Genomic DNA, 27,776 nt, shown 5'->3' on the forward strand with positions numbered 1-27,776 from the left:
AAGCATTTGATTTTTAGGGACCTTTTATGGTCATTTACAGAAATATTTGATAGAACTGGCGTTTTCCTTACCTCATTTCACCAACTTGTCTCAAAACTTCTCTTTGAGATGTGAGTAAGCTATCAAGTTCATGCCGAGAAGCCTTTAAATAAAATAAAATAAAATGAATGCTATAGAAGAATCTTAAACATAAATGTACAGCTGATAAATGAATCTTGCCCCACCTGCTCCTGCTGACCAGCCGTGCTGCCTCCTCTCTTAGCGATCTCATCCGTCACAGCAGTTACATAGCGGCGCTGCTCATCCAGGATCATATCCAGCTGCCTGTTTAGTTGTTTGATTTCAAGATGAACGCGGTTCTGGCCCTCGAATATCTGTCTCAGCTCACGATCATTTACAGACTCAAAGATATCATCCACTAAAAACAAAAATGAGGAAGTTTACATTAAGAAACTGATACAGAGTAAATAAAAGGATTAATATCAATGCACTGTGTATTCTGTTAGTTACAATGCAGAGTCAGTCAGAAGCAATAAGCATGTGACATTTAACTAGCTGCACTTAAAGGCCTTTAATTGTATGCTCTGTTCCTAATGTAGTACTGAAACCAATAGTTTATCTGCTTAGAATTAGAACAGTTATAATAAGGGGCACTGCAGTCAGAAAACAAAGCGCAAACAAATGTTTGAAATAAGAAAGCATTGTGTTAGAATTATGGCTATATACAAGTTATTGTACCCTTCTAACACTGCATTACAGCTATATACAAGTTATTGTACCCTTCTAACACTGCATTACAGCTATATACAAGTTATTGTACCCTTCTAACACAGCATTACGGCTATATACAAGTTATTGTACCCTTCTAACACAGCATTACAGCTATATACAAGTTATTGTACCCTTCTAACACAGCATTACAGCTATATACAAGTTATTGTACCCTTCTAACACTGCATTACAGCTATATACAAGTTATTGTACCCTTCTAACACAGCATTACAGCTATATACAAGTTATTGTACCCTTCTAACACTGCATTACAGCTATATACAAGTTATTGTACCCTTCTAACACAGCATTACAGCTATATACAAGTTATTGTACCCTTCTAACACAGCATTACAGCTATATACAAGTTATTGTACCCTTCTAAAACAGCATTACAGCTATATACAAGTTATTGTACCCTTCTAAAACAGCATTACGGCTATATACAAGTTATTGTACCCTTCTAACACAGCATTACGGCTATATACAAGTTATTGTACCCTTCTAACACAGCATTACAGCTATATACAAGTTATTGTACCCTTCTAAAACAGCATTACAGCTATATACAAGTTATTGTACCCTTCTAAAACAGCATTACAGCTATATACAAGTTATTGTACCCTTCTAAAACAGCATTACAGCTATATACAAGTTATTGTACCCTTCTAAAACAGCATTACAGCTATATACAAGTTATTGTACCCTTCTAAAACAGCATTACAGCTATATACAAGTTATTGTACCCTTCTAAAACAGCATTACAGCTATATACAAGTTATTGTACCCTTCTAACACAGCATTACAGCTATATACAAGTTATTGTACCCTTCTAACACAGCATTACGGCTATATACAAGTTATTGTACCCTTCTAACACAGCATTACGGCTATATACAAGTTATTGTACCCTTCTAACACAGCATTACGGCTATATACAAGTTATTGTACCCTTCTAACACAGCATTACAGCTATATACAAGTTATTGTACCCTTCTAACACAGCATTACAGCTATATACAAGTTATTGTACCCTTCTAACACAGCATTACAGCTATATACAAGTTATTGTACCCTTCTAACACAGCATTACAGCTATATACAAGTTATTGTACCCTTCTAACACTGCATTACAGCTATATACAAGTTATTGTACCCTTCTAACACTGCATTACAGCTATATACAAGTTATTGTACCCTTCTAACACAGCATTACAGCTATATACAAGTTATTGTACCCTTCTAACACAGCATTACAGCTATATACAAGTTATTGTACCCTTCTAACACAGCATTACAGCTATATACAAGTTATTGTACCCTTCTAACACAGCATTACAGCTATATACAAGTTATTGTACCCTTCTAACACAGCATTACAGCTATATACAAGTTATTGTACCCTTCTAACACAGCATTACAGCTATATACAAGTTATTGTACCCTTCTAACACAGCATTACAGCTATATACAAGTTATTGTACCCTTCTAACACAGCATTACAGCTATATACAAGTTATTGTACCCTTCTAACACAGCATTACAGCTATATACAAGTTATTGTACCCTTCTAACACTGCATTACAGCTATATACAAGTTATTGTACCCTTCTAACACAGCATTACAGCTATATACAAGTTATTGTACCCTTCTAAAACAGCATTACAGCTATATACAAGTTATTGTACCCTTCTAACACAGCATTACAGCTATATACAAGTTATTGTACCCTTCTAACACAGCATTACAGCTATATACAAGTTATTGTACCCTTCTAACACAGCATTACAGCTATATACAAGTTATTGTACCCTTCTAACACTGCATTACAGCTATATACAAGTTATTGTACCCTTCTAACACAGCATTACAGCTATATACAAGTTATTGTACCCTTCTAACACTGCATTACAGCTATATACAAGTTATTGTACCCTTCTAACACAGCATTACAGCTATATACAAGTTATTGTACCCTTCTAACACAGCATTACAGCTATATACAAGTTATTGTACCCTTCTAACACAGCATTACAGCTATATACAAGTTATTGTACCCTTCTAACACAGCATTACAGCTATATACAAGTTATTGTACCCTTCTAAAACAGCATTACAGCTATATACAAGTTATTGTACCCTTCTAAAACAGCATTACGGCTATATACAAGTTATTGTACCCTTCTAACACAGCATTACGGCTATATACAAGTTATTGTACCCTTCTAACACAGCATTACAGCTATATACAAGTTATTGTACCCTTCTAAAACAGCATTACAGCTATATACAAGTTATTGTACCCTTCTAAAACAGCATTACAGCTATATACAAGTTATTGTACCCTTCTAAAACAGCATTACAGCTATATACAAGTTATTGTACCCTTCTAACACAGCATTACGGCTATATACAAGTTATTGTACCCTTCTAACACAGCATTACGGCTATATACAAGTTATTGTACCCTTCTAACACAGCATTACAGCTATATACAAGTTATTGTACCCTTCTAACACAGCATTACAGCTATATACAAGTTATTGTACCCTTCTAACACAGCATTACAGCTATATACAAGTTATTGTACCCTTCTAACACAGCATTACAGCTATATACAAGTTATTGTACCCTTCTAACACTGCATTACAGCTATATACAAGTTATTGTACCCTTCTAACACTGCATTACAGCTATATACAAGTTATTGTACCCTTCTAACACTGCATTACAGCTATATACAAGTTATTGTACCCTTCTAACACAGCATTACAGCTATATACAAGTTATTGTACCCTTCTAACACAGCATTACAGCTATATACAAGTTATTGTACCCTTCTAACACAGCATTACAGCTATATACAAGTTATTGTACCCTTCTAACACAGCATTACAGCTATATACAAGTTATTGTACCCTTCTAACACTGCATTACAGCTATATACAAGTTATTGTACCCTTCTAAAACAGCATTACAGCTATATACAAGTTATTGTACCCTTCTAAAACAGCATTACAGCTATATACAAGTTATTGTACCCTTCTAAAACAGCATTACAGCTATATACAAGTTATTGTACCCTTCTAAAACAGCATTACAGCTATATACAAGTTATTGTACCCTTCTAAAACAGCATTACAGCTATATACAAGTTATTGTACCCTTCTAAAACAGCATTACAGCTATATACAAGTTATTGTACCCTTCTAACACAGCATTACAGCTATATACAAGTTATTGTACCCTTCTAACACAGCATTACGGCTATATACAAGTTATTGTACCCTTCTAACACAGCATTACGGCTATATACAAGTTATTGTACCCTTCTAACACAGCATTACGGCTATATACAAGTTATTGTACCCTTCTAACACAGCATTACAGCTATATACAAGTTATTGTACCCTTCTAACACAGCATTACAGCTATATACAAGTTATTGTACCCTTCTAACACAGCATTACAGCTATATACAAGTTATTGTACCCTTCTAACACAGCATTACAGCTATATACAAGTTATTGTACCCTTCTAACACTGCATTACAGCTATATACAAGTTATTGTACCCTTCTAACACTGCATTACAGCTATATACAAGTTATTGTACCCTTCTAACACAGCATTACAGCTATATACAAGTTATTGTACCCTTCTAACACAGCATTACAGCTATATACAAGTTATTGTACCCTTCTAACACAGCATTACAGCTATATACAAGTTATTGTACCCTTCTAACACAGCATTACAGCTATATACAAGTTATTGTACCCTTCTAAAACAGCATTACAGCTATATACAAGTTATTGTACCCTTCTAACACAGCATTACAGCTATATACAAGTTATTGTACCCTTCTAACACAGCATTACAGCTATATACAAGTTATTGTACCCTTCTAACACAGCATTACAGCTATATACAAGTTATTGTACCCTTCTAACACAGCATTACAGCTATATACAAGTTATTGTACCCTTCTAACACTGCATTACAGCTATATACAAGTTATTGTACCCTTCTAACACAGCATTACAGCTATATACAAGTTATTGTACCCTTCTAACACAGCATTACAGCTATATACAAGTTATTGTACCCTTCTAACACAGCATTACAGCTATATACAAGTTATTGTACCCTTCTAACACAGCATTACAGCTATATACAAGTTATTGTACCCTTCTAACACAGCATTACAGCTATATACAAGTTATTGTACCCTTCTAACACTGCATTACAGCTATATACAAGTTATTGTACCCTTCTAACACAGCATTACAGCTATATACAAGTTATTGTACCCTTCTAACACTGCATTACAGCTATATACAAGTTATTGTACCCTTCTAACACAGCATTACAGCTATATACAAGTTATTGTACCCTTCTAACACAGCATTACAGCTATATACAAGTTATTGTACCCTTCTAACACAGCATTACAGCTATATACAAGTTATTGTACCCTTCTAACACAGCATTACAGCTATATACAAGTTATTGTACCCTTCTAAAACAGCATTACAGCTATATACAAGTTATTGTACCCTTCTAAAACAGCATTACGGCTATATACAAGTTATTGTACCCTTCTAAAACAGCATTACGGCTATATACAAGTTATTGTACCCTTCTAACACAGCATTACAGCTATATACAAGTTATTGTACCCTTCTAAAACAGCATTACAGCTATATACAAGTTATTGTACCCTTCTAAAACAGCATTACAGCTATATACAAGTTATTGTACCCTTCTAAAACAGCATTACAGCTATATACAAGTTATTGTACCCTTCTAACACAGCATTACGGCTATATACAAGTTATTGTACCCTTCTAACACAGCATTACGGCTATATACAAGTTATTGTACCCTTCTAACACAGCATTACAGCTATATACAAGTTATTGTACCCTTCTAACACAGCATTACAGCTATATACAAGTTATTGTACCCTTCTAACACAGCATTACAGCTATATACAAGTTATTGTACCCTTCTAACACAGCATTACAGCTATATACAAGTTATTGTACCCTTCTAACACTGCATTACAGCTATATACAAGTTATTGTACCCTTCTAACACTGCATTACAGCTATATACAAGTTATTGTACCCTTCTAACACTGCATTACAGCTATATACAAGTTATTGTACCCTTCTAACACAGCATTACAGCTATATACAAGTTATTGTACCCTTCTAACACAGCATTACAGCTATATACAAGTTATTGTACCCTTCTAACACAGCATTACAGCTATATACAAGTTATTGTACCCTTCTAACACAGCATTACAGCTATATACAAGTTATTGTACCCTTCTAACACTGCATTACAGCTATATACAAGTTATTGTACCCTTCTAACACAGCATTACAGCTATATACAAGTTATTGTACCCTTCTAACACAGCATTACAGCTATATACAAGTTATTGTACCCTTCTAACACTGCATTATGGCTATATAAACGTTATTGTACCCTTCTAACACAGCATTACGGCTATATAAAAGTTATTGTACCCTTCTAACACAGCATTACGGCTATATACAAGTTATTGTACCCTTCTAAGACAGCATTACGGCTATATACAAGTTATTGTACCCTTCTAACACAGCATTACGGCTATATACAAGTTATTGTACCCTTCTAAAACAGCATTACAGCTATATACAAGTTATTGTACCCTTCTAACACAGCATTACGGCTATATACAAGTTATTGTACCCTTCTAACACAGCATTACAGCTATATACAAGTTATTGTACCCTTCTAACACAGCATTACAGCTATATACAAGTTATTGTACCCTTCTAACACAGCATTACGGCTATATACAAGTTATTGTACCCTTCTAACACAGCATTACAGCTATATACAAGTTATTGTACCCTTCTAACACTGCATTATGGCTATATAAAAGTTATTGTACCCTTCTAACACAGCATTACGGCTATATACAAGTTATTGTACCCTTCTAACACAGCATTATGGCTATATAAAAGTTATTGTACCCTTCTAACACAGCATTACGGCTATGTACAAGTTATTGTACCCCTCTAACACTGCATTACGGTTATGTACAAGTTATTGTACCCCTCTAACACTGCATTACGGCTATATACAAGTTACTGTACCCTTCTAAGACAGCATTACGGCTATATACAAGTTATTGTACCCTTCTAACACAGCATTACGGCTATATACAAGATATTGTACCCTTCTAACACAGCATTACGGCTATATACAAGTTATTGTACCCTTCTAACACAGCATTACAGCTATATACAAGTTAGTATATAAGACTAAAGAAAGCATTTCTTTGCACATGCCTGGGTGTTCCTGCATTTCTGGGTGGTCCTTCTGAAACTCTTCTTTCCTCTTATCGAGGTCTTGTTGAAAATTCTCAAACTCTTCTTGGTACTTGTCCTTTTCTTCCTTTGGAATTTCTGCATCTGTGGGAGGCTAAAATACACAGGTCTTAAAACTACAAACAAAAAAAACAGTACCTCCCCGATATCAGAGGTCTCTCACTCTACATAGGTAGTAAAAAGTAGTAAAAAGTGTAGTGTACATTCCAATAGTGAGAGGACACTGCTTAATAAACACAGAAAACATGCACTGTATATTCGATGAAACAAAATAGTTCTCAATGTTCACGGCATATTAACAGATTTATACATTTTAAGGTGTTTTTTTCCATTTCACAGTATTTATGTCAACGGTCAAAATTGCAAGTTTTTTTTTTTATTTTACATCCCTTGAAAAGGATTTTCAGACAGTTTCGAGGATTCCTTTGCTTTGGCCTGATAACTCAGATGCAAATAAGCCCTGCACTGATCTAATCAATCACTACATACTGTATAATGTGGCTGTGTCAGACAAATATCACCATACCCAAGTATGGTTCATTTGCCACTACATCTAACTAAGGCCTAGATTACGAGTGGAGAGCAAAATTGCGCTTTCGAAGCTCGTTATTTGCGCCCCACTCAAGTAAAAAAAAAACAGTCCAAAACAGTCCCCATAGACTTTAATGTAAAGGCACTTTTCTAACACATCACATCCCCTCACTTTAACCCCTTATAGCTGCTTTGTGAAGTTATTTTTTTTTTAAAAAAAGGGAAGGTGCTCATTTTTATTTTGTTTTATAATAATGGAACTGTATACTTTATATTGGGGGACATTTTTTTTAATTAACCAGAGGTCTGACCTCTGGTTAACTGCACTAAGCGCAAAGTGCTACCGCGAGCTTGCAGTAGCATTAACCAGCCACGTGTAATCGCTGTTTAACGTGCGCCCATAAAGAGGCAAAATTGCGCCTTTACGGGCGCACGTTAAAATAGCGCTTAACTTAATCTAGCCCTAAATATTTTATAGGGAATTTGAATTTGATGTCCCTATTAAACATTGATGTGCAAAAACATCTCACTACCACACGACTTGCTAAAGTGGTCACTACTGAATTACTGGGGATCCCTAGATTATGAAGAATGTTAAAAAAAAAAAAAAAAAAAAAAGGAAGAACAAATGCGATATACAGGGGAGAATAGATAATTAAAAAAGGAGAATAACAACAACAAAGTTTAAAGAATGAATGTTTTTAAAGGGACAGTCAACACTAAAATTGTTATCGTTTAAAAAGATAGATAATGCCTTTACTACGCATTCCCCAGCTTTGCACAACCAACATTGTTAGACTAATATACTTTATAACAATTAAACCTCTAAATTTCTGCCTGTTTCAAAGACTCTATTGACAGCCTCTTAATCACATTCTTTTTTTATTTGCTTTTCACAACAGAAGACTGCTAGTTCATGGTGGCCATATAGATAACATTGTGCTCACGCCCAAGGAGTTATTTAAGATTTTGCACAACACAGTACTAAATGCAAGTCAATAGATAATAAATAAAAAGTCATGTTATCAGGGGGCTGTCAAAAGAGGCTTAGATATAAGGTAAGCACAGAGGTAAAACGTATATTAATAAATTGTGTTGGTTATGCAAAACTGGAGAATGGGTAAGAAAGGGATTATGTATCTTTCAAAACAATAAACATTTCATTGTATACTGTCCCTTTAAGTATTATAAAAAAAAAAAAAATCTACTGAGCTAGTCTTCTCTTCCTCCCAACATTTTTACGTTAACACACGGATAAGGCCCCACCTTCTTTCTTAGTTTCCCTAGACCCTCAGCCTATTTGATGCCCACACTAAACACGTCATCCTTCTTAGACACTCGCACTCCATTTTCTGCAAGTTCCCATCAGCCTCCTCTTTCTTAAAAAAATATTTCTTCAAACAAGTCATAGAAGATGAGTTTAATGTCCATTTAAATTCATGGGTGGTTTATTTGGACCCAGAACTATAGAAATCCCTGAGCTAAACACATCTTATATTAGCTGCAGGTACATCTGAAAACAGTAAGGCCTACTTAACCTGGCGGATACCTCATTGCGAAATGAAGTGCCCAAGGCATTGACTGACTGATGTCAGAGTTACCCTTAAAGGGACACTGAACCCAATTTTTTCAGATAGAGCATGCAATTTTAAGCAACTTTCTAATTTACTCCTATTATCAATTTTTGTTCATTCTCTTGCTATCTTTATTTTAAAAGCAGGAATGTAAATCTTAGCAGCCAGCCCATTTTAGGTTCAGCACCATGGATGGCGCTTGTTTATTGGAGGCTTACATTTACCCACCAATAAACAAGCATAACCCAGGTTCTCAAACAAAAATGGGTCAGCTCCTATGCATCACAATTCTGCTTTTTAAATAAAGATAGCAAAGAATGAAGAGTAAATTAGAAAGTTGCTTAAAATCGCATGCTCTATCTGAATCATGAAAGAAAAAAAAAACGAATTTATGTTTACCTGATAAATTTCTCTTTCTCCTACGGTGTATCCGGTCCACGGCTTCATCCTTACTTGTGGGATATCCTCATTCCCTACAGGAAGTGGCAAAGAGAGCACACAGCAAAGCTGTCCATATAGCTCCCCCTCTGGCTCCGCCCCCCAGTCATTCGACCGACGGTTAGGAGAAAAAGGAGAACCATAGGGTGCAGTGGTGACTGTAGTGTACAAAAATCAAAATTTAAACCTGACTAAATGCCAGGGCGGGCCGTGGACCAGATACACCGTAGGAGAAAGAAATTTATCAGGTAAACATAAATTCTGTTTTCTCCTACATTGGTGTATCCGGTCCACGGCTTCATCCTTACTTGTGGGAACCAAAACCAAAGCTTAGGACACGGATGAAGGGAGGGAACAAGTCAGGTTACCTAAACGGAAGGCACCACTGCTTGTAAAACCTTTCTCCCAAAAATAGCCTCCAAAGAAGCATAAGTATCGAATTTGTAAAATTTAGCAAATGTATGCAGAGAAGACCACGTCGCTGCCTTACAGATCTGTTCAACAGAAGCTTCGTTCTTGAAAGCCCATGTGGAAGCCACAGCTCTAGTAGAATGAGCTGCAATTCGTTCGGGAGGCTGCCGTCCGGCAGTCTCATAAGCCAATCGGATGATGCTTTTAAGCCAGAAGGAGAGAGAGGTCGCAGTAGCTTTCTGACCTCTCCTCTTACCAGAATAGACGACAAACAAGGATGTCGTCTGTCTGAATTCCTTTGTTGCTTCTAGACAGAATTTTAAAGCACGAACCACATCTAGATTGTGTAACAAACGTTCCTTTTTAGAACCTGGATTTGGACACAGAGAAGGAACAACTATTACCTGGTTAATATTCCTATTGGAAACCACTTTTGGAAGAAAACCAGGCTTAGTACATAAAACAACCTTATCCATATGAAACACCAGATAGGGTGAATCACATTGCAAAGCCGACAATTCAGAAACTCTTCTAGCAGAAGAAATAGCAACTAAAAAAAAAACTTTCCAAGATAATAACTTAATATCTATGGAATGTAAAGGTTCAAACGGAACCCCTTGAAGAACTGAAAGAACTAAGTTTAGACTCCATGGAGGAGTCACAGGTCTGTAGACAGGCTTGATTCTGACTAACGCCTGTACGAACGCCTGAACATCTGGCACGGCTGCCAGACGTTTGTGCAACAAGACCGACAGAGCAGATATCTGTCCTTTTAGAGAGCTAGCTGACAGACCTTTCTCCAATCCCTCTTGGAGAAAGGAAAGAATCCTTGGAATCCTAATCTTACTCCATGAGTAACCCTTGGATTCGCACCAGCAAAGATATTTCCGCCATATCTTATGGTAAATTTTCCTAGTGACAGGCTTTCTAGCCTGGATCAGAGTATCTATAACTGATTCTGAAAACCCACGCTTGACTAGAATCAAGCGTTCAATCTCCAAGCAGTCAGTTGCAGAGAAACTAGGTTTGGATGTTCAAATGGACCTTGTACTAGAAGGTCCTGTCTCAAAGGTAGCTTCCATGGTGGCGCCGATGACATATTCACCAGGTCTGCATACCAAGTCCTGCGTGGCCACGCAGGAGCTATTAGAATTACCAAAGCCTTCTCCTGTTTGATCCTGGCTACTAGCCTGGGGAGGAGAGAAAACGGTGGAAAGACATAAGCTAGATTGAACGACCAAGGCGCCACTAACGCATCTATCAATGTCGCCTTGGGATCCCTGGACCTGGATCCGTAGCGAGGAACCTTGGAGTTCTTTCGAGACGCCATCAGATCCAGATCTGGAATGCCCCATAGTTGAGTTAACTGGGCAAAAATCTCTGGATGAAGTTCCCACTCCCCCGGATGGAAAGTCTGACGACTCAGATAATCCGCTTCCCAGTTGTCTACACCTGGGATGTGAATTGCTGATAGGTAGCAGGAGTGATCCTCTGCCCAATTGATGATCCTGGATACCTCCTTCATCGCCAGGGAACTCTTTGTTCCTCCCTGATGATTGATGTACGCTACAGTTGTCATGTTGTCCGACTGAAATCTTATGAATTTGGCCTTTGCTAGTTGAGGCCATGCCAGGAGCGCATTGAATATCGCTCTCAGTTCCAAGATGTTTATCGGGAGAAGAGATTCTTCCCGAGACCATAGACCCTGAGTTTTCAGGGAGTCCCAGACCGCGCTCCAGCCTAAGAGACTGGCGTCGGTCGTGACAATGATCCACTCCGGTCTGCGGAAACTCATTCCCTGAGACAGGTGATCCTGAGACAACCACCAGAGGAGCGAGTCTCTGGTTATCTGGTCCATTTGTATCTGGGGAGACAAATCTGCATAATCCCCATTCCACTGCTTGAGCATGCACAGTTGCAGTGGTCTGAGATGAATTCTGGCAAAAGGGACTACGTCCATTGCCGCAACCATTAGACCGATTACCTCCATGCACTGAGCCACAGAGGGCTGAAGAATGGCATGAAGAACTCGACAAGCATTTTGACTTCCGTCAGAAAGATTTTCATCTCTACCGAATCTATTATTGTTCCCAGGAAGGGAACCCTTGTGACCGGGGACAGAGTACTCTTTTCTACGTTCACCTTCCACCCGTGAGACCTTAGAAAGGCTAGAACAATGTCCGTATGAGCCTTTGCTTTGTGAAAGGACGACGCTTGTATTAAGATGTCGTCTAGGTAAGGTGCTACTGCAATGCCCCTTGGCCTTAGCACCGCTAGAAGGGACCCTAGCACCTTTGTGAAAATTCTGGGGGCAGTGGCCAACCCGAAGGGAAGAGCCACGAACTGGTAATGCTTGTCCAGAAAGGCGAACCTTAGGAACTGATGGTGATCTTTGTGGATAGGAATATGCAGGTACGCATCCTTTAAGTCCACGGTAGTCATATATTGACCCTCCTGGATCATTGGTAAAAATGTCCAAATGGTTTCCATTTTGAATGATGGAACTCTGAGGAATTTGTTTAGGATTTTTAAATCCAGAATTGGCCTGAATGTTCCCTCCTTTTTGGGAACTACAAACAGGTTTGAGTAAAAACCCAGTCCTTGTTCTGCTTTCGGAACTGGATGTATCACTCCCACCTTTAAAAGGTCTTCTACGCAGTGTAAGAATGCCCGTCCCTTTGTCTGGTCTAAAGACAAGCGAGACATGTGAAACCTTCCCTTTGGAGGAAGGTCCTTGAATTCTAGGAGATACCCCTGAGAGACAATCTCTAAAGCCCAGGGGTCTGGAACATCTCTTGCCCAAGCCTGAGCAAAGAGAGAGAGTCTGCCCCCTACCAGATCCGGTCCCGGATCGGGGGCTATCCTTTCATGCTGATTTGGTAGCAGCAGCAGGCTTTTTGGCCTGTTTTCCCTTGTTCCAGCCTTGTAATGGTTTCCATGCTGGTTTGGGCTGGGATGCGTTACCCTCTTGTCTAGAGGCTGTAGAGCTAGAAGCCGGTCCGTTCCTGAAATTGTGAAAGGAACGAAAATTAGACTTATTTTTTGCTTTGAAAGGTCTATCCTGTGGAAGGGCATGGCCCTTTCCCCCAGTGATATCTGAAATAATCTCTTTCAATTCTGGCCCGAATAGGGTCTTACCCTTGAAAGGAATATTAAGCAATTTTGTTTTGGACGATACGTCCGCCGACCAATATTTTAGCCAAAGCGCTCTGCGCGCCACTATTGCAAAACCTGAATTTTTCGCCGCTAATTTTGCTAATTGAAAAGCGGCATCTAAAATAAAGGAATTAGCCAACTTCAGTGCGTGAATTCTGTCCATGACCTCATCATAAGGAGTCTCCTTCTGGAGCGAATTTTCTAGTTCATTGAACCAAAAAGACGCCGCCGTGGTGACAGGAATAATGCACGAAATTGGTTGCAGAAGGTAACCTTGCTGAACAAAAATTTTCTTAAGTAACCCTTCTAGTTTTTTATCCATAGGATCTTTGAAAGCGCAATTGTCCTCTATTGGTATAGTTGTGCGCTTAGCTAATGTTGAAACTGCCCCCTCTACCTTAGGGACCGTCTGCCATGCGTCCCTTCTGGGGTCAACAATGGGGAACATTTTCTTAAATATAGGAGGAGGAACAAATGGTACACCTGGCTTCTCCCACTCCTTAGTCACTATATCCGCCACCCTGTTGGGTATCGGAAACGCATCAGAGTGCACTGGGACTTCTAAAAATTTGTCCATTTTGCACAATTTTTCTGGGATCGCCAAAGGATCACAATCATCGAGTGTAGCTAGCACCTCCTTAAGTAGGGCGCGGAGGTGTTCTAGTTTACATTTAAATGCAATGGTATCAGTCTATGCCTGCTGAGAAACTTTTCCTGTGTCAGAAATGTCTCCCTCAGACAGGCCCTCCCTCACCGCCAACTCAGATTGATGTGAGGGTACCACAGATGAATTATCACCTGCGTCTGCTTGCTCATCCTCTCTATTTAAAACTGAGCAATCACGCTTTCTAGGATAAACTGGCAGCTTGGATAAAAATGCTTCTAAAGAATTATTCATTACGCTAATTGCTGCATAGTAACAGCCATAGGTGCGTCAGATGTACTAGGTATCGCTTGCGCGGGTAAAGCTGGCGTTGACACAGAAGGAGAGGATGATGAACTATCACCGCTACCTTCATTTAAAGAATCATCTTGGGCAACATTTTTAAAAGTGACAGTACTGTCCTTTATCTGTTTGTGCGCTATTGCGCACTTTACACATACATTTAATGGGGGAACCACCTTGGCTTCCATGCACACAGAACATAGGCTATCTGAAGGCACAGACATGTTAGACAGACTTAGGCAGAATTTTAATGCAATAAAAATTATTTTATACAAAACCGTTACTGTCTCTTTAAATAATAAAAGTATACACTTTTTTACTGAAACGTCAGAAAACCATCAAGGAACGATTTATGTATACCTCTTCCGTTTATTGTACCCATAACTGTATACGTCTTCTGATTATTGTACCCATAACTGTATACGTACGATTTATGTATATGTCTTCTGATTATTGTACCCATAACTGTATACATACAATTAATGTATAAGTCTTCTGTTTATTGTACCCATAACTGTATACGTACGATTTATGTATACGTCTTCTGATTATTGTACCCATAACTGTATACATATAATTTATGTATACCTCTTCTGTTTATTGTACCCATAAATGTATACATATAATGTATGTATATGTCTTCTTATTATTGTACTTCATAACTGTATACGTACGATTTATGTATACCTCTTCTGATTATTGTACCCATAACTGTATACGTAAAATTTATGTATACGTCTTCTGATTATTGTACCCATAACTGTATACATATAATTTATGTATACCTCTTCTGTTTATTGTACCCATAAATGTATACATATAATGTATGTATATGTCTTCTGATTATTGTACTTCATAACTGTATACGTACGATTTATGTATACGTCTTCTGATTATTGTACCCATAACTGTATACGTACAATTTATGTATACGTCTTCTGATTATTGTACCCATAACTGTATACGTGCAATTTATGTATACGGCTTCTGATTATTGTACCCATAACTGTATACGTGCAATTTATGTATACGGCTTCTGATTATTGTACCCATAACTGTATACGTACAATTTATGTATACGTCTTCTGTTTATTGTACCCATAACTGTATACGTACAATTTATGTATATGTCTTCTGATTATTGTACCCATAACTGTATACGTATAATTTATGTATATGTCTTCTGATTATTGTACCCATAACTGTATACGTACGATTTATGTATACGTCTTCTGTTTATTGTACCCATAACTATATACGTACAATTTATGTATATGTCTTCTGATTATTGTACCCATAACTGTATATGTGCAATTTATGTATACGTCTTCTGATTATTGTACCCATAACTGTATACGTACGATTTATGTATACGTCTTCTGATTATATGTATACAGTTATGGGTACAATAATGTATGTATATGTCTTCTGTTTATTGTACCCATAACTGTATACATATAATTTATGTATATGTCTTCTGATTATTGTACTTCATAACTGTATACGTCTTCTGATTATTGTACCCATAACTGTATACATATAATTTATGCATACCTCTTCTGTTTATTGTACCCATAACTGTATACATATAATGTATGTATATGTCTTCTGTTTATTGTACCCATAACTGTATACATATAATTTTTGTATATGTCTTCTGATTATTGTACCCATAACTGTATACGTACAATTTATGTATACGTCTTCTGATTATTGTACCCATAACTGTATACGTACAATTTATGTATATGTCTTCTGATTATTGTACCCATGACTGTATACGTACAATTTATGTATACGTCTTCTGATTATTGTACCCATAACTGTATACGTACAATTTAAGTATATGTCTTCTGATTATTGTACCCATGACTGTATACATACAATTTATGTATATGTGTTCTGATTATTGTACCCATAACTGTATACGTACAATTTATGTATACCTCTTCTGTTTATTGTACCCATAACTGTATACGTACGATTTGTGTATACGTCTTCTGTTTATTGTACCCATAACTGTATACGTACGATTTATGTATACGTCTTCTGATTATTGTACCCATAACTGTATACATATAATTTATGTATACCTCTTCTGTTTATTGTACCCATAACTGTATACATATAATGTATGTATATGTCTTCTGATTATTGTACCCATAACTGTATACGTACAATTTATGTATATGTCTTCTGATTATTGTACCCATAACTGTATACGTACAATTTATGTATATGTCTTCTGATTATTGTACCCATAAGTGTATACGTACGATTTATGTATACCTCTTCTGATTATTGTACTTCATAACTGTATATGTACGATTTATGTATACCTCTTCTGTTTATTGTACCCATAACTGTATACATGCAATTTATGTATACGTCTTCTGATTATTGTACCCATAACTGTATACGTACAATTTATGTATATGTCTTCTGATTATTGTACCCATAACTGAATACGTACGATTTATGTATATGTGTTCTGATTATTGCACCCATAACTGTATACGTACGATTTATGTATATGTGTTCTGATTATTGTACCCATAACTGTATACGTACAATTTATGTATATGTCTTCTGATTATTGTACCCATAACTGTATACGTACAATTTATGTATATGCGTTCTGATTATTGCACCCATAACTGTATACGTACGATTTATGTATATGTGTTCTGATTATTGCACCCATAACTGTATACGTACGATTTATGTATATGTGTTCTGATTATTGTACCCATAACTGTATACGTACAATTTATGTATATGTCTTCTGATTATTGTACCCATAACTGTATACGTACAATTTATGTATATGTGTTCTGATTATTGCACCCATAACTGTATACGTACGATTTATGTATATGCGTTCTGATTATTGCACCCATAACTGTATACGTACGATTTATGTATATGTGTTCTGATTATTGCACCCATAACTGTATACGTATAACAGCGCTGCATAATATGTTGGGCTTTATAAATAAATGATAATAAAAAAAGGTTATGCTCTCTCAGAGTTATAGAAGATTAATTTTGACATTGATTTACTTTTACACTTGGAGATTAGTAACCTCTGGGTTTTCAGGGCAAGGGATCTATAAGGATGGATGCTATATAAAGAGCGTGCAGTATTTACTAGTAGACTAGACTTAAGAATGTTGTTGCACGCTGTTAAAGGATAATAAATGTCAATACAGCCCAGCACTGGTGTAAAGAACTCTTGTATAATATTGAGAGGGTACAGCTCATTGTTAAGTACACTCATACGCATTAGCATGCTCGCCGAAAATAAAACCATTTATTTCCCCTTTAATTTAAATCTTTAGGGCTGTGTCCATAAAAATGTCATGAGTTATTGTACCCTTTAACACAGCATTACGGATTTACATACTAACGATGATAGGAATTCTGGCACGCTCATTTTACGTATAACTGAGATTGTGAAGCTTTACCCATAAAAACGTAAGCACATAAAAAATAAATTCCAAACAAGTTTACTTCAACTATTTTTAAACAGATTTCAAATATAAGAACCAGGATATAGTTTAGCTACTTACAGACTGCTCTCCAGGCTCAGTCAAATGAAACGTCAAAAAAGACAGGACATCGTGGTCATCTGTTACAAGCAAACATAAGAGTTAAAGATATAACAAACATTTCAAACTAGTTTTACATTCAAACTTACAGATAATTAAGTGTTTGTAAAATACAGCTTAATTATTGTTCCTTTCTGCCACAAAAAATACTTTAAGATCACAAGGATACTTTTTTTTGAAGGGGCGAATCTCTGATATCCTGTCCCCTCCTCTTCTCTGTGCTCAAACAGCCTGGGCTTTTATGTTGGTATTGTTAGCATGGTAGCCAACCCCAGCACTTTTCTCCCCCTTATTTGTCACTGCTTGCTTACATTTAAAGCTCAAATATGGCTGCCATGCCAGTGTGTAAATTCAGGTCTAATCCCTTTCAATCCTCTGCACTGTACACTTTTCTTATGCATATAACTGGCAAACAAGGGTGCAGGAGAGGGCCATACAAGCCTATACCAGGTACTCACATGTTTTTCTATCATTTATATGAAAGAGCTGCGCTAAATATGTTAACCTTTTTTAAAGCAAAAAAATGTTTTTAGTAAAAGAGGTTTTTCAACAGGAAGTGAGTGACTGTATGAGACCAAGTCCTGGGAATCTACTGCTTACTGGCTGATAGGTAAGACTCACATAGAAAGCGTACAGGAAGTATTGTTTTAGGTTAGTTTGTGCAGCTGGCATAAAAAGTTTGCTAATCGTATGTATATTTGTGTTTTGGCCATATAGCTAGTAAAAGAATTGGCTGAGGTCATGCCCATCTGATCTAAGGCCCTGATGATGTAGGACATGTTGCTTAAAGGGACATAAAAGTCAAAATTAAACATTCATGGTACACAGAGAATGTAATTTTAAGAGACTTTTTAATTAACTGTTCTCTTGGAATCCTTTGTTAAAAAGCATACCCAGGTATGCTCAGGAGTGGCAGTGTACTAGTGGAAGCTAGCTGGTGATTGGTGGCTACACACTTATGCCTCTTTGTCAATAGATCTAGTTTCCAGTGGTGCATTACTGATCTGGATTTGACTTTAAATATGTGTTTAATCCCACTAAAGGCAAAAGTAATATGCAAGCAATAGTGAGTAATAGAATTCTCTATCACAATAGAGCATTTCTGTTTTGCACTTTCATGTTAATTTGAAGATGTTTTAGGAGACATAATTTGGAATATTTATATTAATTATGAAGAATCTCGTTACATTACAAAAGCATAACTTGACTAATGTCACAAAAGATTTAAAATTAGGACAATAATAAAGCTGGGCTGAACCGTTCCACACCCTCATACAAATCATGTTGTTTTGTTTAATCATTTTACAGATGCAGGAATAACTATTCTTACTCAAGCAACAGAGTTCAAAGCGTCAGAGTATTGAGAACTGTGCAAGCTACAGCATTTCATTAAATGACAGATAGGGCTGCAATTTTAAACAACTTTCCAATTTACGTTTAACATCAAATTTGCTTTGTTCCCTTGGTATTTTTTGTTGAAAGCTAAATCTAGGTAGGTTCATATGCAAGGGAAGATATTTATGATACATGTGACAATATAGTGACCCTGTGGGTTGAAATAAAGAGTGGAGGAAAAAATCCTAAAACAAACATATTACTTGGAACATGCTACAAGACCCCCCCAACATTAGTGACATGGAGGAAACAACTACTTATGCAAATAGGCAAGGCTGCTAATAACAGTGCTGTAATTATGGGAGATTTTAACTACCCTGGTATAAACTGGGCCAATGAAACTAATAATTCAGCTAAGGGGGATAGATTTTTTAAATGTTCTCAGGGATAACTTCTTGTCACAATTAATAGAGGAGCCAACTAGGAATAAAGCTATATTGGATTTAAAGCTATATTGTATCAAACAATACAGATACAATATCAAACATAAAAGTCAAAGAACATTTGGGTAACAGTGATAACATGGACACATTTGAAATCTCTTTTCATAAGCTTTGTCTTAAAGGTTTAACGAAGGATTTTAAATTTTAAGAAAGCAAAATTCAACGATCTAAGGAAATCATTAAATAACAAACTGGGACAAAGTATTCTCTAATAAAAATGCAGAGGATAAATGCATAACATTTAAAACATTGTTAAATAAATATACATATCAACATAAACCATATGGTTTTAAAAATAAAAAATCAAAGCCAATATGGCTAAATAAAAATGTGTTAAGAGAAATTAGGATAAAATGTAGAGCATTTAAATTATTCAAAGAAAATAGTACAGACTCAACATACCAAATTTATAAGGAATGTAACAAAGTATGAAAAAGGGCAAAGCTAAACCTTTGAGGTTCATATGCTAATTTCTTAGACCTTGAAGTCCACCTCTAATCTAAATGCATTTTGACAGTTTTTAACCACAAGAGGGCGTTAGTTCATGTGTTTCATATAGATAACATTGAGCTCATGCACGTGAATTTATAGAGTGAGCAAGCACTGATTGGCTAAAATGCAAGTCTGTTTAAAGAACTGATACAAGAGGGCAGTCTGCAGAGGCGTAGATACAAGGTAATTACAGAGGTAAAACATGTATTATAATAACTGTTGGTTATACAAAACTGGGAAATGGGTAATAAAGGAATTATCTATCTTTTAAAACAACGAAAATGTTGGTGCTGACTGTCCCTTTAACAGTGACAGGGAGAAGGCTGAGGTACTAAACCAGTTCTTTTCTTCAGTATACACAAGAGAGGAACCAATGGAGGATACTTTGGAACAAACTAAAACATGCCAGCCCATACCATTAACTGGGCTATGTCTAGAGGATATCAGGGAAAAAACTTGATAATATTAAAGGGACACTGAACCCAAATTTTCTCTTTCATGATTCAGATACAGCATGAAATTTTAATCAACTTTCTAATTTACTCAAATTTTCTTTATTCTCTTGGTATCTTTATTTGAAATGCATGAATGTAAGTTTAGATGCCGGCCCATTTTTGGTGAACAACCTGGGTTGTCCTTGCTGATTGGTGGATAAATTAATCCACCAATAAAAAGTGCTGTCCAGAGGTCTGAACCAAGAAAAAAAGCTTAGAGGTCTTTTTCAAATAAATAAAATTTAAATAAAGATAGCAAGAGAATGAAGAAAAATTGATAATAGGAGTAAATTGGAAAGTTGCTTAAAATTGCATGCTCTATCTGAAGAAAAATTTTGGTTCAGTGTCCCTTTAAGGTAAATAAAACTCCAGGCCCAGATGGAATACACCCAAGGGTGTTACGGGAATTTAGCCCTATTATTGACAAACCACTACTCTTAATTTTTCAAGATTCATTATCCTCAGGTATAGGTGCCACTCTTCAAAAAGGGAAGCAGGGATGATCCAGGAAGCTATAGACCAGTTAGTCTGACATCAAAAGTGGGGAAGTTATTGGAAGGGATTATAAAGGATTATATTGATGAGCATATTCGTGTAAACAAGATTATGGAGTTCATATCAGCATGGTTTTATGAGAAATAGATCATGTCAAACTAATCTAATTAGATTATATGAGGAAGTAAAAATATAGATAAATGGGAATCAGTTCATGTGATATACTTAGATTTTGCAAAGGCGTTTGATACAGTGCCACATGAGAGATTAATGCACAAAATGAAGGGACTGGGAATAGCTGAAAATGTTAGTTTGTGGATAAAAGATAGGGAGCAACAAGTAGTAGTGAATATAAAAAGCTGGCAGCCTCTGAAAAGATCATGGCAAATGAGCCAATCAGGAGCAGCAGACACACATAGCTCAGTCACTGACCATGTTCTGCTTGGAAGCTGCAAACAGAACTTTACCCTATGTGTTTATCCCATTTTCAAAGGTTAAACACATTATAAGCTTGAGTCAGTAAAGTAAAAATCCTGTGCTCTAACTCAGAGATGGCCAACAACAACATGAGAGCCACAGATCAATATTGTAGAGACCTTAAGGACCACACACATTTATAGCCATTTAACACACAATTATATATTTCCTCAAAATGTCTATTAGCAGAGTGCCTTATGTAGGGTTCAGGATACCCTCTGACTGCTGTTCTCCTCTCCAGAGGGCCACCTTGCTTGCCCACTGACCATCCCCAAAGCACATATTCTTCCTTACACTTCTTCCTGGTGCCACAAAAACCATGGCACACATTTTTACTTCAGTTTTTTTCCTGGGAGGCCACATAAACTAAAGCAGGGGATATGATGTGGTCCGTGGGGCGGCTTTACCAATTACATTATATAATTAATGCCACACACCATTATATTAAAGTACAGATTGGCTTGTATTAGAAAAAAGAGCCAGTGCAGAGCCAAGTCCCATTCCTACTGTTAATATACAAAATAAAGACAAATGTATGCTGTGATCTTCCCTAAGCAGCAGTTCTAGCTGATGTGGTTTAACAAGACAACTGGGTTGTGTCACAGACAGACAAGCTAGTTACCTGCCAGGCCTCCAGTTGCAGCAGAAATCCCAAAGAAACCTTGTCCTGGAAGAATCATATTGTCCACTTTTGCACAGAACTCATAGTCCTCTTTATCTGGCGTAAATCCATTGTTAATCATTACCTGAAGATATAATACATGTGTTAAAGGCAAAACATGCAGACAACAGATCAGAGCTAACTATATATTACATTGGTCTTTACAAGGGGCACTAGTGATAAAGACAAATCTAAATTATATAATAGCTTTAAAACTAATGTTTAAACGTACCATATGTAACTATTCAGTTTTGAAATTTAAAACTTTGAGATTTGGAAAATTCTTAAAAGGACAACTCAATGCAGTATAATTACATAATTAACAAGTACATAATAAAAAAAAGACAATAACACTTAATTTCAAATAAGCAGAATCTTTTTTTTTTTCTTCTGACAAATTTATTTTTCAGCCAATCACAGACTAGTATACGTATGGCCTGTAAACTTGTGCACATGCTCAGTAGGATCTTGTTCCCCAGAAAGTGTGAATATAAGAATATAAAGAGACTGTGCAAAATATGATAATGGAAGCAAATTGGAAAGTGTCTTAAAACTGTATGCTCAATCTGAATCATAAAAGTTATTTTGACTTGAGTGTCCCCTTAATCCTTACTATCTAGAATACTGCGCACACTTTCCAATGTAATATGGAGTCATAGGTGTATGATCTGTGTTTTGCACATGCTGTTATTTATACATTAACCAGCAGACACTTTGATGAGTGTATCTGCTCGTGCAAGTTCCGTGTTGCACCCCAGCAGTACCGATAAGCCACAAGGATAATACACTATACTCTAGTTTACCCAGATGCATTGGGATTTCAGGGAATGATGGGAAAACAACATTATCTTTTACTCTGACTGGTTACTGCGGTTACACGCAACTCATGACAGGGGAAGCTGTAAGTGCTGTGGATGGACCATAGGTGTGTATGGATAACGGGGACCTCACATGGCAGCCCAATAGTATCTCAGTGGAGTAATGTAAATACACACTTTATTTTTTATATAGCATCTAGAGCTCTGGTCACGTGTAGAGTGATGTGTCCCAGCAAATGTTTTTTGGTTGTATTTTGTCTACAGATGACTGTTCTGCTTTATAGTGAAAAATTAAATACGATTAAAAATTAAAGGGATATGAAACCCAAATTTTTTTCTTATCGTGATTGATAGAGCAGGCAATTTTATGCAACTTTATAATTTACTCCTATTTTCAATTTTTCTTTGTTCTCTTGGTTTCTTTATTTGAAAAGCAAGAATGTAAGCTTAGGAGCCAGCCCATTTTTGGTTCAGCACCCGAGTAGCACTTGCTGATTGGTGGCTAAAGGTAGTGGTTTAAAAGCGAGATGATCCATAGGCTGGCTGCAGAGCACCAGGTAAGGGCTCTGTTTACAGAGTGTGGTACAACATCTGACTGGCTAGGCCACATGTCTTTTGGGGAAGCAAATGTGCTTGAAAAGGGGGCTAGTGTCAAGAACTAGAAAGGAGCCCTGAAATGGGTGAAGAATACACTTTATTAGAGATTATTATGCTTTAATAGAGATATTTGTTACCACCAGATAACTACAGCACTAGAAACGGGGCCCTTGTTAAAGTTTTGAACCCAATTATTAGAATGAAAATTTGTTTGAAAACAAAATACTCAACATAGAGCATTTTATTTTTACATCAGAGTGCACCTTTAATGAATATCTGTAAAAATTTATTATTATTATTATCGGTTATTTGTAGAGCGCCAACAGATTCCGCAGCGCTAATAGCATCACAATTAAAAAAAAAATGTTTTTGTTATCACTGGGATTACGATCTCTTAGTTTCAATTTAAAAGAACAAATACTAGAAAATTCTATTGTGTATGAAAGAGCACTAGCTAAAAAATGTATTAGCATTAAAAAAGGGTTTATGTTAAAATGATCTATTTTGATTTTGAGGCTTACAGGAAGTAAATGTAAAACAGGACAAAAAAACATTTTTTTTAAAAAATGCAGCATTTAAAGGGACACTAAAGTCAAAATATAACTTTTATGATTTAGACAGAGCATGCAATTTTAAGAGACTTTCCAATTTAATTCCATTATTAAATTGTGCAGTCTTTTCATATGCATACTTTCTAAGGCACCAGCTCCTACTGAGCATGTGCACAAGTTCATAGTGTATGCATATACTAGTCTGTAATTGGCTGAAGGATGTCACACGATACAAGGGATCCGCAAATGGGGTAAAATACATTTCTCAGAAAAAAAAAAATACTGCTTATTTGAAATTCAGTGTTATTACTGCATTGTCTTTTTATTATGCAACTCTACAGTATTTAACGGTCCTTTAATTTATAAATGGCCCAATATAGTCTATTAATTGCTGCTCCAATGCTCCTAAACTCCCTTTTTAGGGAGATGCAACATCCACACCAGCTGAACAAGAAGCTTTTTCTCCTGCATTTGGATAATAAGAAGCGTGCCAACCCTAACATTAACTAGGTACACTCCAGAACCTGGGCTCAAGCTTGTCCCGGTTCAAGTCAATGATGTGGTCAGGTCAACACCCTGACAAATAGAGCCAATTTAAACAGTTAGATCTCAATTTAAAGGGGGGGGGGGGTCAAATTATAACTCTTCAAGTTTAAAGGGACAGTCTAGTCCAAAATAAAACTTTCACGATTCAGATAGGGCATGTCATTTTAAACAATTTTCCAATTAACTTTTATCACCAATTTTGCTTTGTTCTCTTGGTATTCTTAGTTGAAAGCTAAACCTAGGAGATTCATATGCTAATTTCTAAGCCCTTGAAGGCCGCCTCTTCTCTCAGGGCATTTTGACAGTTTTTCACCACTAGAGGGTGTTAGTTCAAGTTTGTCATATAGATAACACTGTGCTCACGCACGTGGAGTTCCAGTGAGCCAGCTCTGATTGGCTAAAATGGATGTCTGTCAAAAGAACTGAAATAAGGGGGCAGTTTGCAGAGGCTTAGATACAAAGTAATCACAGAGGTAAAAAACATAATTTATGTAAGAACTTACCTGATAAATTCATTTCTTTCATATTAGCAAGAGTCCATGAGCTAGTGACGTATGGGATATACATTCCTACCAGGAGGGGCAAAGTTTCCCAAACCTCAAATGCCTATAAATACACCCCTCACCACACCCACAAATCAGTTTAACGAATAGCCAAGAAGTGGGGTGATAAGAAAAAAGTGCGAAGCATAATAATAAGGAATTGGAATAATTGTGCTTTATACAAAAAAATCATAACCACCACAAAAAAAGGGTGGGCCTCATGGACTCTTGCTAATATGAAAGAAATGAATTTATCAGGTAAGTTCTTACATAAATTATGTTTTCTTTCATGTAATTAGCAAGAGTCCATGAGCTAGTGACGTATGGGATAATGACTACCCAAGATGTGGATCTTCCACGCAAGAGTCACTAGAGAGGGAGAGATAAAATAAAGACAGCCAATTCCGCTGAAAAAAATCCACACCCAAAAACAAAGTTTAAATCTTATAAAGAAAAAAACTGAAAACATAAGCAGAAGAATCAAACTGAAACAGCTGCCTGAAGTACTTTTCTACCAAAAACAGCTTCAGAAGAAGAAAACACATCAAAATGGTAGAATTTAGTAAAAGTATGCAAAGAAGACCAAGTTGCTGCTTTGCAAATCTGATCAACCGAAGCTTCATTCCTAAACGCCCAGGAAGTAGAAACTGACCTAGTAGAATGAGCTGTAATCCTTTGAGGCGGAGTTTTACCCGACTCGACATAAGCATGATGAAATAAAGATTTCAACCAAGATGCCAAAGAAATGGCAGAAGCCTTCTGACCTTTCCTAGAACCGGAAAAGATAACAAATAGACTAGAAGTCTTTCGGAAATTCTTAGTAGCTTCAACATAATATTTCAAAGCTCTAACTACATCCAAAGAATGCAATGATTTCTCCTTAGAATTCCTAGGATTAGGACATAATGAAGGAACCACAATTTCTCTACTAATGTTGTTAGAATTCACAACCTTAGGTAAAAATTTAAAAGAAGTTCGCAACACCGCCTTATCCTGGTGAAAAATCAGAAAAGGAGACTCACAAGAAAGAGCAGATAATTCAGAAACTCTTCTGGCAGAAGAGATGGCCAAAAGGAACAAAACTTTCCAAGAAAGTAATTTAATGTCCAATGAATGCATAGGTTCAAACGGAGGAGCTTGAAGAGCCCCCAGAACCAAATTCAAACTACAAGGAGGAGAAATTGACTTAATGACAGGTTTTATACGAACCAAAGCTTGTACAAAACAATGAATATCAGGAAAATTAGCAATCTTTCTGTGAAAAAGAACAGAAAGAGCAGAGATTTGTCCTTTCAAGGAACTTGCAGACAAACCTTTATCCAAACCATCCTGAAGAAACTGTAAAATTCTCGGAATTCTAAAAGAATGCCAGGAAAAATGATGAGAAAGACACCAAGAAATATAAGTCTTCCAGACTCTATAATATATCTCCCTAGATATGGATTTACGAGCCTGTAACATAGTATTAATCACAGAGTCAGAGAAACCTCTTTGACTAAGAATCAAGCGTTCAATCTCCATACCTTTAAATTTAAGGATTTGAGATCCTGATGGAAAAAAGGACCTTGCGACAGAAGGTCTGGTCTTAACGGAAGAGTCCACGGTTGGCAAGAGGCCATCCGGACAAGATCCGCATACCAAAACCTGTGAGGCCATGCTGGAGCTACCAGCAGAACAAACGAGCATTCCTTCAGAATCTTGGAGATTACTCTTGGAAGAAGAACTAGAGGCGGAAAGATATAGGCAGGATGATACTTCCAAGGAAGTGACAATGCATCCACTGCTTCCGCTTGAGGATCTCTGGATCTGGACAGATACCTGGGAAGTTTCTTGTTTAGATGAGAGGCCATCAGATCTATTTCTGGAAGTCCCCACATTTGAACAATCTGAAGAAATACCTCTGGGTGAAGAGACCATTCTCCCGGATGCAACGTTTGGCGACTGAGATAATCCGCTTCCCAATTGTCTATACCTGGGATATGAACCGCAGAAACTAGACAGGAGCTGGATTCCGCCCATACCAGAATTCGAGATACTTCTTTCATAGCCAGAGGACTGTGAGTCCTTCCTTGATGATTGATGTATGCCACAGTTGGGACATTGTCTGTCTGAAAACAAATGAACGATTCTCTCTTTAGAAGAGGCCATGACTGAAGAGCTCTGAAAATTGCACGGAGTTCCAAAATATTGATCGGTAATCTCACCTCCTGAGATTCCCAAACCCCTTGTGCTGTCAGAGACCCCCACACAGCTCCCCAACCTGTAAGACTTGCATCTGTTGAAATTACAGTCCAGGTCGGAAGAACAAAAGAAGCCCCCTGAACTAAAGATGGTGATCTGTCCACCACATCAGAGAGTGTCGTACAATCGGTTTTAAAGATATTAATTGAGATATCTTTGTGTAATCCCTGCACCACTGGTTCAGCATACAGAGC

The 27,776-nt window shown here is 36.9% G+C and overlaps 1 protein-coding gene across 1 annotated transcript in view; it reads right to left on the reverse strand.

The window, feature by feature from the left end:
- Positions 1–27,776, reverse strand: part of LMAN1 (lectin, mannose binding 1) — a 99,909-nt gene that overhangs the window by 41,316 nt on the left and 30,817 nt on the right. The window contains exons 6-10 of the mRNA XM_053701171.1: positions 22,249–22,372; positions 17,792–17,850; positions 7,125–7,257; positions 225–418; positions 72–142 (exon numbers count right to left, since the gene is read on the reverse strand). Of these exons, the coding sequence (XP_053557146.1) occupies positions 72–142; positions 225–418; positions 7,125–7,257; positions 17,792–17,850; positions 22,249–22,372 (581 nt within the window). The remainder of the gene's footprint in view (positions 1–71; positions 143–224; positions 419–7,124; positions 7,258–17,791; positions 17,851–22,248; positions 22,373–27,776) is intronic.

This window comes from Bombina bombina, chromosome 2 (assembly GCF_027579735.1).
Source record: "Bombina bombina isolate aBomBom1 chromosome 2, aBomBom1.pri, whole genome shotgun sequence".
Taxonomy (NCBI): Eukaryota; Metazoa; Chordata; class Amphibia; order Anura; family Bombinatoridae; genus Bombina; species Bombina bombina.